Here is a 16,809-nt window from a genome sequence, read left to right as displayed (position 1 = left end):
CTAATAGGCACAGGCACTGGCAAAAATGACAGACAAAATTGGGTCAAGCAGCACGAAAACCGGCCTCCCAATACAGGGACAAGAACCCGCGATTCTCGACTGTGTTTAACTCGAGACCTAGAGACGAAATGCACTGAGATGGAGCCAAATAGCTCTTCTTGATCCGCTATGAAACCCAGAGACTGAACATGGGAAACCAGCATGGATGCATGTAACACCACCCGCTCCCTAGGCTACCACCAGCCAATTATCCAGGTAGTCCAATATCCTGAGCCCCAGACACTGCACAGGGATGCACAACAAATTGTAGCCTGTACCCCGACTTCACTGCTCACATAAGCCAGGGCAATTGGTTGACACAGACAGAGAGTCTCCCGAAATAGTGCCATCTAAAGGGGTGGAACATCACCTTGCGTACTGGGAAAATGTTTCAATTTCCACAATTTTCAGTGTCTGACTGTAGGGAAATTACTCTTTATTCAGCTGACATTTGGAGGACACACCTCTTGAAACCCATGAAACACTTTGGAACTTTGGGTTTAAAAAATATTTGTGCCGATGTTTGCCTTAAACCCGGTCCAATCCGGATTCGGGGGCTTCGTACCCGATTGTGCCACTTGGGGGTACTGTTGTCACAGAGAACATCTGGGGAGGAAGGCAAGCTAAGGACCATGGGATTAAACACCTCCCTCTGCAACTGGATCCTGGACTTCCTGACGAGCCGCCCTCCAGGTGGTAAGGGTAGGTAACAACACATCCGCCACACTGATCCTCAACACAGGGGCCCATCAGGGGTGTGTGCTCAGTCCCCTCCTGTACTCCCTGTTCACTCATGACTGCATGGCCAGGCACGACTCCAACACCATCATCAAGTTTGCAGATGACAACGGCCTGATCGCCGATAATGATGAGACAGCCTATAGGGAGGAGGTCAGAGACCTGGCCGTGTGGTGCCAGGACAACAACCTCTCTCTCAACGTGATCAAGACAGAGGAGATGATTGTGGACTACAGGAAAAGGAGGACCAAACACGCCCCCATTCTCATCTCACCAGCTGTAGTGGAGCAGCTGGTGAGATGAGAATGCCCCCCCCCCCCCCCCAGAACCGCTAGTGGGCTGCTTTCACTGTTTCAGATGTTTTTACAGTTGGTTATTTACAGTTGGTTATTCTCCAGAGACACTCAGGGAAATTAGCCATTAGTCTTATTAATGGAATATCACAGACCTGCCAATGAGTTGGGGATTACACTGAACAAAAATATAAACGCAACATGCAACAATTTAAAATATTTTACTCAGTCACACTATATAAGGATATCAGTCAGTAGAAAGAAATTCATTAGGCCCTAATATAGGGATTTCACATGACTGGGAATACAGATATGCATCTGTTGGTCACAGATACTTTTAAAAAAGGTAAGGATCAGAAAACCAGTCAGTATCTGGTGTGACCACCAATTCCCTAATGCCACTCAACAAATCAAATCAAAGTTTATTTGTCACGTGCGCCGAATACAACAGGTGTAGACCTTACAGTGAAATGCTTACTTACAGGCTCTAACCAATAGTGCGAAGGGGAAAAAAAGAAAAAAAAAGTATGTGTGTGTGTGTGTGTGTGTGTGTGTGTAGGTAAGTAAAGAAATAAAACAACAGTAAAAAGACATTTGAAAAATAAGAGTAGCAAGGCTATATACAGACACCGGTTAGTCAGGCTTATTGAGGTAGTATTTACATGTGGGTATAGTTAAAGTGACTATGCATATATGATGAACAGAGAGTAGCAGTAGCGTAAAAGAGGGGTTGGCAGGTGGTGGGACACAATGCAGATAGCCCGGTTAGCCAATGTGCGGGAGCACTGGTTGGTCGGGCCAATTGTGGTAGTATGTACATGAATGTATAGTTAAAGTGACTATGCATATAAGATAAACAGAGAGTAGCAGCAGCGTAAAAGAGGGGTTGGGGGGGCACACAATGCAAATAGTCCGGGTAACCATTTGGTTACCTGTTCAGGAGTCTTATGGCTTGGGGGTAAAAACTGTTGAGAAACCTTTTTTTCCTAGACTTGGCACTCCGGTACCGCTTGCCATGTGGTAGTAGAGAGAACAGTCTATGATTGGGGTGTCTGGGGTCTTTGACAATTTTTAGGGCCTTCCTCTGACACCGCCTGGTGTAGAGGTCCTGGATGGCAGGCAGCTTTGCCCCAGTGATGTACTGGGCCGTACGCACTACCCTCTGAAGTGCCTTGCGGTCGGAGGCCGAGTAATTGCCGTACCAGGCAGTGATGCAACCGGCCAGGATGCTCTCGATGTTGCAGCTGTAGAACCTTTTGAGGATCTCAGGACCCATGCCAAATCTTTTTAGTTTCCTGAGGGGGAATAGGCTGTTGATTGTTGAATCTCCTTCAGGCTGTTGATTGTGGCCTGTGGAATATTGTCCCTCTCCTCTTTAATGGCTATGCGAGGTTTCTGGATATTGGCGGGAACTGGAAACGCTGTCGTACACATCGAACCAGAGCATCCCAAAGTTGCTCATTGGGTGAGTATGCAGGCCATGGAGGAACTAAAACATTTTCAGCTTCCAGGAATTGTGTACAGATCCTTGCAACATGGGGCTGTGCATTATCATGCTGAAACATGAGGTGATGGCGGCAGATGAATGTGCCTCAGGATCTCGTCCCCGTAGCTCTATGCATTCAAATTGACATCGATAAAATGCCATTGTGTTCGTTGTCTGTAGCTTATGCCTGCCCGTACTTCCCAATACCATTACCACACCGCCACCATGTTCACAAAGTTCACATCAGCAAACCGCTCGCTCACACGACGCCATACACGTTGTCTGCCATCCGCCCTGTACAGTTGAAGCCAGCATTCATCGGTGAAGAGCACACTTCTCCAGCGTGCCAGTGGCCATCGAAGGTGAGCATTTCTTTGGTTGTGCAAACCCACAGTTGAATCAGCTGTCCGGGTGGCTGGTCTCAGACGTTCCCTGCAGGTGAAGAAGCCGGATGTGGAGGTCTTGGGTTGGTGTGGTTACATGTGGTCTGTGGTTGTGAGGCTGGTTGAACGTACTGCCAAATTCTCTAAAACAACATTGGAGGCAGCATATGGTAGTGAAATTAACATTCAACTCTCTGGCAACAGCTCTGCTAGACATTCCTGCAGTCAGAATGGTAATTGGACGCTCCTTCAAAACTTGAGACATCTGTGGCATTCATTGTGTTGTGTGACAAAACTGCACATTTTAGAGTGGCCTTTTATTGTCCCCAGCACAAGGTGCATCTGTGTAATAATCCTGCTATTTAATCATCTTCTTGATATGCCACATCTGTCAGGTGGATGGATTATCTTGGCAAAGGGGAAATGCTCACTAACGGGGATGTAAACACAACATTTTAGATAAATAAGCTTCTTGTGCATATGGAACATTTATGGGATATTTTATTTCAGCTTATGAAACATTGGACCAACACTTTACATGTTGCGTTCATATTTCTGTTCAATATATGTAATAAGTCAATTGTGAGTGTTCGTGTTTGTGAGTGTCAATAACCAATAACCATTTCTACTGGGTGGTAGGATGCTGAGTGTGTTACCTCATCTCAATCAATGAGGACACTAAAACAGTCCCATTTCAAGTGTTTATTGTTGAGACTATAGCTTCATGGATGCTGTCCTCTTGGCCAGATCATTTTTTATTACAAAGCCTTGATCCTTCAGTGACTATCAGTATGAGCTTACTTTTGGATCGCTCGCTCTTTACTGTACATAAAACTGGAAGACCTAAAAAAAACAAAAAACCTTACAGATTTACGCCCTTCAGTACTAATGAGGGCCACTTTGTTAAACAAATTTAAATAGAATTGTCAGGTTCCCACACAGGAAGTTAGGTCACAGACTATACTGGGATAAAAGGAAAGTGGGTACTGACTGCAGGGCCTCTGGTTCCTCTGGCGCCTTTCAGTCCTGTGCCTCCTTTCTGGCCGATGTCCCCGATGTCCCCTGTCTCACCGATATGACCTGGTTTGCCTGCCTCTCCCTGAACACAAAACAACAACAAAGGTGTGTGTGTGTGTGTGTGTGTGTGTGCAGCATGGACACTGATTTATCTCTGATGATGAGGATCCAAGTGATGTGCAGAGCCTTCAGAAAGTTTTCACATCCCTTGAGTTTTTTCACATTTTGTTGTGTTACAGCCTGAAATTCAAATTGATTAAATTTAGATTTGTGTCACTGATCTACAAACAATACCCCATAATGACAAAGTGGAATTATGTTTTTTGAAATGTTTACAAATTAATTAAACATGAAAAGCTGAAATGTCTTGAGTCAATAACTATTCAACCCTTTTGTTATGGCAAGCCAAAATAAGTTCAGGAGTAAAAATGTGCTTAACAAGCCACAAAATAAGTTGCATGGACTCACTCTGTGCGCAATAATATTGTTTACCATTATATTTTGAAAGACTCTCTGTAGCTCAAAAATACAATTATCTGTAAGGTCCCTTAGTCGAGCAGTGAGTTTCAAACACAGATTCAACCACAAAGACCAGGGAGGTTTTCCAATGCCTCAAAAAGAAGGGCACCTATTGGTGGATGGGTAAAAATGAAAAAAGTAGACATTAAATATCTCTTTAAGCATGGTGAAGTAAGTTATTAATTACACGTTAGATAGTATATCAATACATCCAGTCACTACAAAGATACAGGCATCCTTCCTAACTCGGTTGCTGGAGAAGAAGGAAACTGCTCAGGGATTTCACCTTGATGACTTTAAAACAGTTAGAGTTTAATGGTTGTGATAGGAGAAAACTGAGGATGGATCAACAACATTTTACTTACTCCACAATACTAACCAAACTGACAGAGTGAAAAGAAATACAAATATTCCAAAACATGGATCCTGTTTGCAACAAGGCACTAAACAAATGCTGCAAAATATATGGCAAAGTAATTCACTTTTTGTCCTGAATTCAATGTGTCATGTTTGGGGTAAATCCAATACAACACATCACTGAGTACTACTCTCCATATTTTCAAGCATTGTGGTGGTTGCATAATGTTATGGTTATGCTTGTAAATGTCAAGGACTGGGGAGTTTATCAGGATAAAGGAATTCACCTTTCAGCAGGACAATACCTAAAACACAAGGCCAAATCTACACTGGAGTTGCTTACCACGAAGACAGTGAATGTTCCTGAGTGGCCTAATTCAAGTTTTGGCTTCAATCTACTTGAAAATATATGGCAAGACCTGAAATGTTTTTTTTTAGCAAGGATCAACAACAAATTTGACAGCGCTTGAAGAATTTAGAAAATAATAATGGGCAAATGTTGCATAGTCCAGGTGTGGAAAGCTCTTATAGACCCAGAAAGACTGTAATCACTGCCAAAGGTGCTTCTACAAAGTATTGACTCAGGGGTGTGAATACTTATGTAAATGAAATATTTCTGTATTTCATTTTCAATAAATTTGCAAACATTTCTAAAAACATGTTCCCACTTTGTCATTATGGGGTATTGTGCATAGATGGTTGAATACAAATGATCCATTTAATCCATTTTGAATTCAGGCTGTAAGACAACAAAATGTGGAATAAGTCAAGGAGTATGAATACTTTCTGAAGGCACTGTATCAACACATGCTAGTAAAACATCTGAATGGTTACCTTCTTGCCATGCCGACCACGGTTTCCCAGGGGACCCTGTTTCCCCTCTGGTCCCTGGTAGAGAGTCAAACTCATTAGAAACAATCTATAGACTTGTCTAGACTACTGACCTTTGTCACACCTCCTTTGTTGCAGTGTGCCCACACCACCTTGAATGCCCCAGGGACTACAAGGCTTTGTTAAAGTGAAGACTGCCCCCTACTGGGACCCATAGGCATCATCACGTTTGGCTCTATTGTTGTACTTTTTGTTTGTCAGAAACACTTACAGGGAAACCACATTTTCCAGCCAGTCCGGTGGCCCCAGGAAGCCCAGGGTCTCCCTCTATCCCCCTGTCCCCTGCCTCGCCCATTGGCCCACGGTCACCTGGCTCTCCCTGAGGCAAAGATAGGGACAGCAAAATATAGCATTCAGCAAAATATTACACAGTGGAGGTCAAATGTGTAATAACACAAACACCGTAATTTGGCTGAACATTCAGTATATTTACCTTTGGACCATCTTTTCCCAGGGGCCCGTCCTCACCAGCAGGACCTGGAAGACTCTATAAACAAAGAATCACACAATACCAAAACCATAGCGACACCTATTGTTACAATTAATAGCATGCCAAACGTTCCTATGGAATGAATTTATTGGGCAGTACGTATATATGTACACTCAGACCCACAGGGCACGGGACATGTGTAACACGTGTGTTCTTGTAGATTTGGAAAGAGCCTGACTGTGATGACGATTATATTTTCCTTCCGGTATATGTAAGCCATTGGGGTTAACGGAAGAATGCTTGCTCTTTTCTCTATTGCGTACACCAATAATCCAAAATGTCTGGAGAATTTAGTTATTAGTGTCAATAAGAATGTACAATAAAAACAGTGTGATTAATGGAATAATCAAACAGGATCTCTGAGTGTAAGCTTGGACACAAAGGACCCTCTCTTTCTCTACGGGGAGTTTCTAAGTCTCCGTGGGGCTTTCCTCTTGCCCAAAGAGAGAGAGAGAAAAAGAGAGCGAGAGAGACGGGCTCCTCTGACATCCCTAAAAGGTTATCGATACAGTCCAAAAGACAAAAACAAATCAGTCGCAACGCTGCCCTGGCCTTCTCCGGGCCGTCTCCAGCCCAAGGATTTACACGCCTCCATCAAATGAGGGCAGAGTAAATATACTGGCATATCGGATTCTCCCAAACACAAGCAGAGCAGGATTAGAATCATAGACTGAGATTAAAAGGTATTTTGAAGGACTCAGGACTCACTCTCATTCCCTGCTGTCCTTGTTCCCCCTCTCCTCCAAACGGCCCCACATCGCCCTGCAGGGACACAACAACAGAGGTGCTCAGGAGTACATGCAAAAATAAGACGATAAGACAAGCTAAACTCTAAGTTATGTATTTGAGTCTTTAGGTGCTGTAGCCCATGAGTAAAAAGACGTGAAAATAAAGTATTACTGACATTTTAAGTACTTTATTTGCGAGTGTTGACCGCCTTTTTTCACACAAGTGCTCAGGAGGTCACCTACCTCTCAGAGGGACACTAACAGCCACTCAGGGGTGATCAGGAGTTCACAGAACAGAAGCCATAACCCTCCCTGAGGATTGTGGGTAGCCTACTAATAGGACCTGGGGCCGCTTAACATTGACATATCGCCCTCTTTCCTAAGGCAACTTTAATCATGTTGAGGTACATTAACCATACAAGTTCAATGGGGAGTAGGCTAGGCGGCAAACTAGACGTTATGGCAAAATGTAGATTTCTGCCTATATAGACATACCAAAAAGTCATTTTTCATGAAACGGCCATAACCATTAACTAGTAATGCTGCATAGTTCTAGAAAGGTCTGGAACTCACCTTTCTGTTAAAAATTGTTATACATTGCTGAGGTGTACTAACATATGAGGACACAAGCTCAAGTACATAGAACAAATATTATGAAAATATTAAAATAGTACAAATTACTGAAAGGCTTTCTAAATGTCGTTACAATTAAATTATAAATGACTTACTATAAGATTTCACCTTATAACTGTAAAATAAATATAATTTTATTTAGTGATACTACAATTTTGGGCACATTTCATATAACCAACGACATAGTACTTTCTGCCAAGCCTCCTCTGAGCAACACAGAGACACCATTTGAATATCTGCAGACTCGTTACAACTTCATGCGTGATTTCATCTCTCTGTGACGCAGAGAACGTGTTTCAATTCTCCAAATCTATTGAGTATTTTTTCATGTTGAGAGCTCTAAATCCGTCTTGTTTGACCTGCTGGCCGCAATGTGGCTCTGGAGACGTGCTCCGACCACCAACTGTCTATCATATACGCATAGAAAAAAAAGATCATGCTGCAAGCAGAAAAACACATCTTTAGGATAATAGGATAAAAGATAATTGATCACATGGTGCAAGAATGAATGAATGTAATTAATTGATTATTGAATGTTATGGACACAGCTTTGAAGAACCAAAACATACACAGCCTTCCTCTGCTCAACACTTGAACTCGAGAAAACAAATCGCTCGAGGGCGCCAGGCTCCCCAGCATTACGCACTCCCGCCACCATCATTACGCACACCCGTCTTCCCCCGCATCAGTGATTATTGGACTCACCTGGACTCAGTCACCTCTGTCATTACCTCCCTTATATCTGTCTGTTCCACCGCTCTGTTTCCCGCTTCAGCATCGATTGTCATATGTCCTTGTATACCCGTGTGCTGACGCTGTGCCTGTCTTGTTCCTTGTCTGTTCCGATTAAATGTTTGACTCCCCGTACCTGCTTCTCTACTCCAGTGTCGGTCCTTACAGAGGGTGGTGGTGCAGCTCGCAAACAATACGGTGCTAAATAATCTCCCTGAACGGGCGGCAGTCAGGCAATTGCATTCCACCAAGAGTCATTCACAATCTAGTCCGGTTGTGGCTGCAACCAGACCTCGTTTCAAAGGTGTCAATAAATGATTGTATTTGTATGCCTAGCAATCACGAATGTACATTGTTTGAAGCAGACTTTTATAAGTCTCAGTCACAAATGACCGCTCCAATAAGCCCCCTATGGTGAACAAGATGGCAGTATTGTGATTGTTTCGAGTTTTTAGTTCATCGTTCGCTGGTAGGGGGCCCTGCGTACTCTGGGTATTACTGACTCAAATGAACGAAAGATTTGTTCTTTTGACTGAACGAGTTGAAAAGATCAGATTCTGTAAAAAGACCCGAACCTCCGGTCACTACACGATTGCTGAAATTGCTAGACTGTCCCCTTTAATATGCCGTCTCCTAGGCTGGGCCCCGTCGCTCAGAGGGAGAGTAAATTGATTATTTGTCTGGTTAAGCCAAAAAATGTGACACATCACTCCTTAATCAAATATGGTATGTGAAACCTGACACTTCAGTCAGCTCCGCTGACAGAGTGGTAGCGGAAGGCAGACAGATGGGGCTTTCTGGCGCTATAAAGCACTTGACCCTGCGACGTTCACAGAGCGTGTTGTAAACCAAAATGTCAATCAGAAAAGGTCAAGAATTGCTCAGACTCCCCTAAATAAGAGACGTAACATCTAAGAAGCTGTAGTCTGAGCTGTAGTAAGACTGATGGATGGGCCTTGGATGTGTCTGGCTGTCATTTTGTTTTGTGAGGTTTAAATCCACAATCAGTAGTTCTCCAGAACACTGACCTTTATCCCAGGTTCTCCAACTGGACCCGGTTCCCCCTCTCCGCCAGGAGCACCCTGTGTGGAAAAGAGAAGAGGAGTAAGACAAAAAGTGTGTGTGTGTGTGAGAAAGAGCCAGCGAGTGTGTCCAGATGTATAGTGAAATTCACAGCAAACCAGTCTTTAAATTAAACAACAGTTACCTCAGGTCCTTGCTCTCCATCAGGTCCTACGTCCCCCGTGGGTCCTTTGGGCCCCTAGAGGAGAGAATCAGCCAATCAGGGGTCTCAGGGGTTACTGTGATGTCATGTAATGTGGCGGATCATGGCTTGATTGAGTGCAAGGCAAAAACTGAACATAACATAATCCATGGATATGGGGGTTATTGAAATAACTTAGTCAAATAATCTGAACATAACGTAAACCATGGTGGATATGGGGGTTGTTATTAATTAACTTAGGCAAATATTTGTTTGACATTCTTGATGTTCTTGAGGGGTTCTCCACTGTTTCCCATGAAATATGAAAATTTGGGGACTTATTCTTGAGGGCTAATATGGGGGTAAAGTGTGTCTATGTGTGTCGTTGTGCGTGCACGCATGTGTGTTTCCTTGCCTTTGTGTGTGTGTGTGTGTCTAATGTGTGTCTGAGCACGTGCACAGTCAGTATCAAAGGCTGGAAAAATAAGTCACACACACATCCCATCAGCCACATGAAAATCACCCGGCTCCTCCCTGATTGTGTTTCACAGAACCCTGGAACAACTGATTAACGGGGGGGTTGAGTAATACCAGAGCTGATTAAATGTTTAAACTGGGTGAACAAACCATTTGAGAGCGACGGCCTGACATGTTTTACCCTGACAGGATATGCCTCAGGAGAAAGAGAGGCTTAATCGTTGTACTAATGAATGTCCACTTCACAATGATAGTCAGACATTTTTCGCACAGAACAGTCAGTCACAGTATGTCACAGATTTGTCCCTCATCAGGTTGTAAGGGAGTTCAGGTTTATTCCTTCTAGTGTGCAAGCAGCTAATGTGTTTAGGGTTCTAGGCAGGGTTACTGTAAAGCGCTGTGACAACTGTTCGATTGAATGATTGACTGATTGATTGACTGATTGATACTCACTGGTTCACCATGGGCTCCCCTCTCTCCAGTGCTGCCAGGGATCCCAGCTTTCCCCTGAGAGAGACAGGTCAGAGGTCACCAACATATAGTCCCATTACAGGATGAACACACAGAGCCTACCAGAGGGACTAACGATGGATCGGATCAGACTAGAGAAGCAAACATACAAACCAGTAAGTCATGCAGAAAAAAAGGGGGGGGGGAATTATAATATTCCAGGAATTGAGAAGTCCCCGTTGAGAAGTTGGGAAGGGACAAGCCAATAAACTTGACTCTTGAATCTGATCCATAGCATCCTGAACACAAACACTGGGCAACAGTTTCTGTTACAACTGGGGAAAAGCTTGTGACTGTGGCTTTCAGTGGTGTGTCAATGGTATTACATCTGATCTGAAATATTATGTCGCTGAATTCATCTATGATCAGCGTGATATTCTACACACATCGCTTGCCCACTGTGGTTACAAAGTTGCACGATGTTAGAGACAAAATATACAGAGCTTAGCCACCTCAGCGTCGGTGTCATATTCCTTTGTCCCTGAAATAAATTCTACATCATTCAGAACAACAGAGTTAGAAATTCCACTTCCACTTAGTATAGAAGTGCAAAGTCAGGATGTTAAAGTTGGGGCTATGACATAACTATCTCTGTAGTACTGTAACTCTTTCACATGAGGTGCCAGTAAGGGACCTCTACGTGTTCTACTATTTACAACCCCTGTTGTAACGGTAAGTGTAAAGCATTACTCAAAATCCCCAAATAACATAATAACCAAATGAAATATGTCTGTACAACAGCACAAAACAAAGAGATAAAAAAAAGAGAAAGAAACAGGAATGGTCGTTTTCAGAACTCTTAGAGACAGACTGCTGAAAACATTGTAAATCACAAGAGTCAACATAAGACGGGAATATATTTAATTAAAACTGTAAATCAAAGCTTTGTTTTGCACAAATGTTCCTAAAATGTGTCAGAGAGGACTGAAAAGAACATCCAGCCTGTTGATCTAAGCATGGTGGAGGTTAAGGAAGCCATTCGTCAATGTCGCTATCGTAAAGTGCACGCAACCATCCTCTAATTCATAAATATTTGATTCAACCGCAGCTTAGTTTTAGTGAAGATTGATAGAGAGAGATATACTGTATGACAGAGCAGATGACTTCAGTACAGTACCACACTTGCAGTCTCACTGTCCCTCAAATATGTATTTTGCAACACTGAACACAAGATGGCACTGTGGCTCTAGAGGTCACTGGGGAGAATATACAGCTCCTCCACGCTGCCTGTCAGATCTATGTTAACTTAAGTCCTGACGGCAGTAGACATACTGTCAGATACTGGAGTAAACATACTGTTGGATGGAAAATCTTTCCTTGTAGTTTTAAAGAATTTAATACTGAGGATTAGAGGGTCTCTGTTGTAAGAGCATCAAACTCTGCTCAACGGAACCCGCACCCCAACCTAAAACTCCACTCTTCTGTACACCAATGTACATTAGAGATGGTTCATGGGGATAGGGACTTCGTGGGCTCACCATGTCATGACAGTGGGGCTTTTCAGTTGCATTATTGTGTGTTTTACCGTTCAGGAAGAATGACCTGTTTTAACACCCACGGTAACTACACCCATTCCCCCTGAAACACACAAACTGATCTGTGTTCATAGACCTCGCTTTATACAAACTATGGCATTTGGACACCGAGCAGGACAGGTCGCTGCTAGTGTGTGTTTGCGCGCAGCGGCACATCAGTTAAAAACAATTACAAACATCGCTTGTCAAGTCGTACACCAAGGCGTGTCTTAAGAGAGCTGAAAAATAGGTCATTTATCAAACTAAATGAACCGGCCAAGCATCTGTGAATGGATTCAAGATTCATTGAGCATGCATCAGGTTCTATTCGGCATTATTATTTTATGCATTATTTATTTAACCAGGCAAGTCAGTTAAGAACAAAATTCTTCTTTACAATGACGGCCTACACCGGCCAAACCCGGACGACGCCGGGCCAATTGTGCGCCGCCCTATGGGGACTCCCAATCACGTCCGGTTTGTGATACAGCCTGGATTCAAATCAGGATGTCTGTAGTGAAGCCTCAAGCACTGAGATGCAGTGCGTTAGACCGCTGCGCCACTCGGGAGCACAACATTGACAATCATCACTTCTGGCCACACAGAGATAAAGAAAGACACAGAGAGAAAGGTGGGTGTACTTGGCTGACAGCAGCCAACACCAACATTTATGTGCAGCTCACTGTTAATACGAAGTACTTTGGTATGCGTGTTTCTTTAATTAATTTCCCTTCAGTAGGGAACTGCTATGTAGTTCAACAATTATATTTCAACTCTGCAATCCATCATTAACTAAGCACAAACGCAGATCTTTCCCCTCGTTGCAAAGACCGTTTCTACATTAAAACGTCTCAGTCTCCGTTTACCGCCGCCAGGGACACATGAGAGTAGAAGCGCACCGCAGCCAGACAGACCTCAAGGTCTGGGCACTATGGAACAGTCTGTCACGTGTCTGCACGCGCACGCACACACACACACACGCACACACTTAAATGTATCCCTCTGACTCTCGGTTGTTTTAGTCAATCAAATGTGTCTTTTATACACACCTTGTTGTTTTAGTGCACCTTTTTAATGAGGGCTTATATTACAGGTAGGACGCTGTAGTGGAAATTCTTTATGGGGCCAGGACTTTTAGTATGTCTCATGTAGCTGTGGTGTTGTTGTTCACAGTGGTAGGTATCTTTACCTTATAGAACCTTTCAATCAAACCTGTCAAAGGAAACGGAGATACTATAGGTGAATGCAAGGTACTCACAGGTTTCCCTGGTAGACCTCTCTCCCCTGGACCGCCAGCTTTCCCCTGCAAGAGGAAAAGGTATGGAATAGATGGGTCAGGGACGATAATTGCATGATGAGTGTACCAGTACCATCCCTAGTGGACTAAATGCACCTCTTCGTATTATGTAAGTCTTATGAATGTCTTCCATTGTCCAGGATGTCCACAACTTAGTGGAGGTACTATAGTTCACCTATTAACATTACTGCTCCTAACTGAACTGTCCTCTGTTCAAGAAAATGCCACAGAAGATATCAAAGATAGATTAGAAGAGATGCTTTATTGTCCAACTTTCAACAGAAACGTATCCTTTTGCGGTCATAATACTATGACATAGGGACATCAAAGAGTCAGAGATGTTGCAAGTGCACTGGTCCGTTATGTTAGGAAACCATTACACTCATCTAGATTCATCCAAGTACCTCCCCTGACTCTCCATCCGACCTTTGGGTCTGCTGTTTTAGCCAATGGCTCTACCCAATATACAGGATGTGTTTTAATGAAATCGCCCCAACCTAATTGGAGACAATGACACTAGAAAATATAAAGCCAGGGGATAGGTGTTTTATGTTTTTCAACCCCCCCAAAACAAAAAGAGAATCAGTGATTACTTTCAAAATACAGAGCAGGGCTATTTTACCTCCTCTTTAGCTCAGGTTTCGCCACTGTGAGCTGGAAGAGGTTGTTTATTTGACTATAACTTGATATAGCCTTCAGAAGAATGGCACACTCCGCAAATAAAAACTTTAAAGTCTAATGATCTCCCACACAGATCTTAACGGCACTTTGAACCTTAGCTCATAGCGTCCCAAGGGTAACTTTTTTATTCAAATGTAGGAATAACATATGTTTAATGTATTGGAGTTCTTTTCAATGGCTCCAACACAAATGAGCCATTGATCATATTTTTGCGATATTCCTACCTTGAGAAATGTGTAATTTAACGGAGGGTCTAGCACATTTTTCCTATTTGTCTGCCTCTTTACTCCAGTGTGCATCGCATGGTTAATTATCTTGGAAAATATTTGTAATGCTGTACTTATTGTTAACGAAATTCGTGCTAATGTTTTTTGACCTAGAGCCCAATACACTCCCATTTACTCCTTGAAGGATAGAGCTCCTTGTCCCAGAATCGCCCAGAATGCACCGCGCAGCCCATTGACTTACAGTAGCATGGGCAACGTTTCCCATCTGCTCAAAAGTATATCTGCCGTTGCGAATGTCAGACTCCACTCTGTGAGGCACATCAATCTGCAGGTTGAACATAGTGAGATTGTAGACTTCTAAATGTATAGTGTTTAGTTGATTTTACAGCTAACTAGCTACGTTACATGCTGATATTGTCTTTGGTATTATTGTGTGTAGTAAATGTTTGCTAACCAGCCGGCCCATAGAGAGACCATTGCATTGTGGATTTTGTGGTCGACTTGAGCTGCAACCGATTTCCACAACAATTTTCCATGTTGCTACCAACCTTATTATAACGCCAAAATGAAACATTTGTTCACAAAAAAATATTGTTCTTTAGTGTTATTTAACACTGTAAATTAAAGGAATGAGTGGTTTTGGGTGAATTTTTCCTTTAACAGTGGGGTCTGTTCTGTAGAATGATTTTGGGGGCAGGGGTGACAGGAAGTAACCCTGCCTCATTCTGGCCTGTCATTAGTCAGGTGAACCAGAAAGGACTTGCTGTTGAGATTCAATTATTTTTAGTGGTCAGTAATTTTTAGAAACATGCTCAGTGACACACAGGAACAAACTCACACACACACAAACACACACACGTTGTGTACACATTGCTGATGTTAAATAAAAATCAGACACGTTCTTGAGGCCTGTGCTAGGTCTTGGGGACAAGAAAGTGTGGCAGAAAGTAAACACTTCACTCCTTCAAGTCAGGTGACCCCCAAAATAATGCAGAGTACTCACAATGAACCCAGGCTCCCCTTTCTTTCCACCTCCACCCTGCTCTCCCTGCAGAGAGAGAGAAAGAGATAGAAAGGGAGAGAGAGCGATAGAAAGAAAGAGAGACATCTCAGTGAGGTAGCAATAAGATACTTTTAATCAGGTCAAAGTGCACAGAACAGGGTTTTCAGGTAGGTTAAATGAGGACATACATTATGTTATTCTTCGGAGGGTGAGAATATGTTTAAAAGAGTGTTTACCTTGGTGCCCTCAGGCCCTGGTTCCCCAAGTGGACCCTCTGCACCCCTCGGCCCCTATGACACGGAAACACAGCTGCTTAGCCATGTCTGTGTGTGTGTGCGTGTGCGTGTGCGTGTGCGTGTGCGTGTGCGTGTGTGTGTGTGTGTGTGTGTCCGGGTCTCTATGACACAGAAACAGCTTAGTCCTCTCTGTAACCAACTCTGTTTACAAACCACTCAACAATCACATCACACAACGGCACTCGTAAATACAGGCAACACACTCACACACACACACTCACAACTACTTAGTAGTGTACAATATGGGATATGGGTTTAACCAAATCCTCTAGAATGTCTCAATAAAATAATGGGGTGGAGGCAAGAGCAAAGGGAGTATCAAATACATAGGGGCATTGGTGTTGAGAGCAGCATATGGGAGCAGTGTAGGGTGCAGGCCTTTTAGCTTTTCTTTAAACACATGGAATTCCATAGAGACAGACAAAACCAGACGGATCACTTAATATCCACAACCTGGGAGTAATTACCTAACCCCTCCCCCCCCCCCCCCCCTCCCAAGCACCAATCCCTCTCTGCAGGCCCAGATAGAGGATGGAGCCATCTTTAAATAAGACCCCTCCAGGCTGCTTTGATGCTGTGCTCTTCCTGTCCTGTCTGGTTGGACTGTTGTGTCTGTTCCTCTTTGTGTCACTCCCTGAGGTTCTAACATTCCTCTCCTGCCTCACAGGTAGGGATTTCCAGCAACCCCATCTCTCTCTCTCTCTCTCTCCCACTCTGTCCTTAATACTTATACATAAAAAGCCACATTCAGTCTTAAGAAGTGTGTGTGTGTGCTTTACTGGACTGTGCTGCTCTGTCTGCGTATAGTGGACTCTGCTAAGCTACACACGACATTTACCTTGGTTCGGGCCAAAGATACAGCGGGAAAATAAGTCAAACAGAGTCAAAATATGTGTTTTCTTACTCATAAAACTATTCAACACAGCTATGTGAGTGAGTGGATATAATATATGGGTCTCCATCGTACATGGCCAGATGTCCACCTGGCTGTCAAGGCCAAGCAAAATGATAGCAGAGCCACCGCTAGTCAGGCCAAATCAAAAGAGAGAAATGCAAGGATAAATTGAATTAGCTGAATTGGAAATTGCAACTTTTTTTTTACTTGATCCTAAAGCTGTAGGCAACAGTTTGGTGAATGGCTCATTCAGGTTAGTTAACAAGCACTATTGCAAAAGCCTCGCCCAGTCAGTTATATGGCTTAGCACAGACGCCTCTGTTGAAGTTCACACACACTTATCTTTAATACTAAATCTTACTCAAATTCAACCCCTACTTGAATTGGTCAATTGAGTGA

At 43.3% G+C, this 16,809-nt stretch overlaps 1 protein-coding gene across 2 annotated transcripts in view; it reads right to left on the bottom strand.

Moving 5' to 3' along the window:
* Positions 1–16,809, bottom strand: part of LOC115192252 (collagen alpha-1(XXIV) chain) — a 183,011-nt gene that overhangs the window by 41,439 nt on the left and 124,763 nt on the right. For both annotated transcript variants that reach the window (XM_029750545.1, XM_029750544.1), the window contains exons 30-40: positions 15,456–15,509; positions 15,220–15,264; positions 13,270–13,314; positions 10,441–10,494; positions 9,514–9,567; positions 9,335–9,388; positions 6,922–6,975; positions 6,157–6,210; positions 5,935–6,042; positions 5,667–5,720; positions 3,931–4,038 (exon numbers count right to left, since the gene is read on the bottom strand). In XM_029750545.1, coding sequence (XP_029606405.1) covers positions 3,931–4,038; positions 5,667–5,720; positions 5,935–6,042; positions 6,157–6,210; positions 6,922–6,975; positions 9,335–9,388; positions 9,514–9,567; positions 10,441–10,494; positions 13,270–13,314; positions 15,220–15,264; positions 15,456–15,509 — 684 coding nt within the window. The remainder of the gene's footprint in view (positions 1–3,930; positions 4,039–5,666; positions 5,721–5,934; positions 6,043–6,156; positions 6,211–6,921; positions 6,976–9,334; positions 9,389–9,513; positions 9,568–10,440; positions 10,495–13,269; positions 13,315–15,219; positions 15,265–15,455; positions 15,510–16,809) is intronic.

Source organism: Salmo trutta, chromosome 4 (assembly GCF_901001165.1).
Source record: "Salmo trutta chromosome 4, fSalTru1.1, whole genome shotgun sequence".
NCBI classification, from domain to species: domain Eukaryota; kingdom Metazoa; phylum Chordata; class Actinopteri; order Salmoniformes; family Salmonidae; genus Salmo; species Salmo trutta.
The sequence above is the reverse complement of the archived record's forward strand: the minus strand, read 5'-3'. Positions and strand labels throughout refer to the sequence as shown.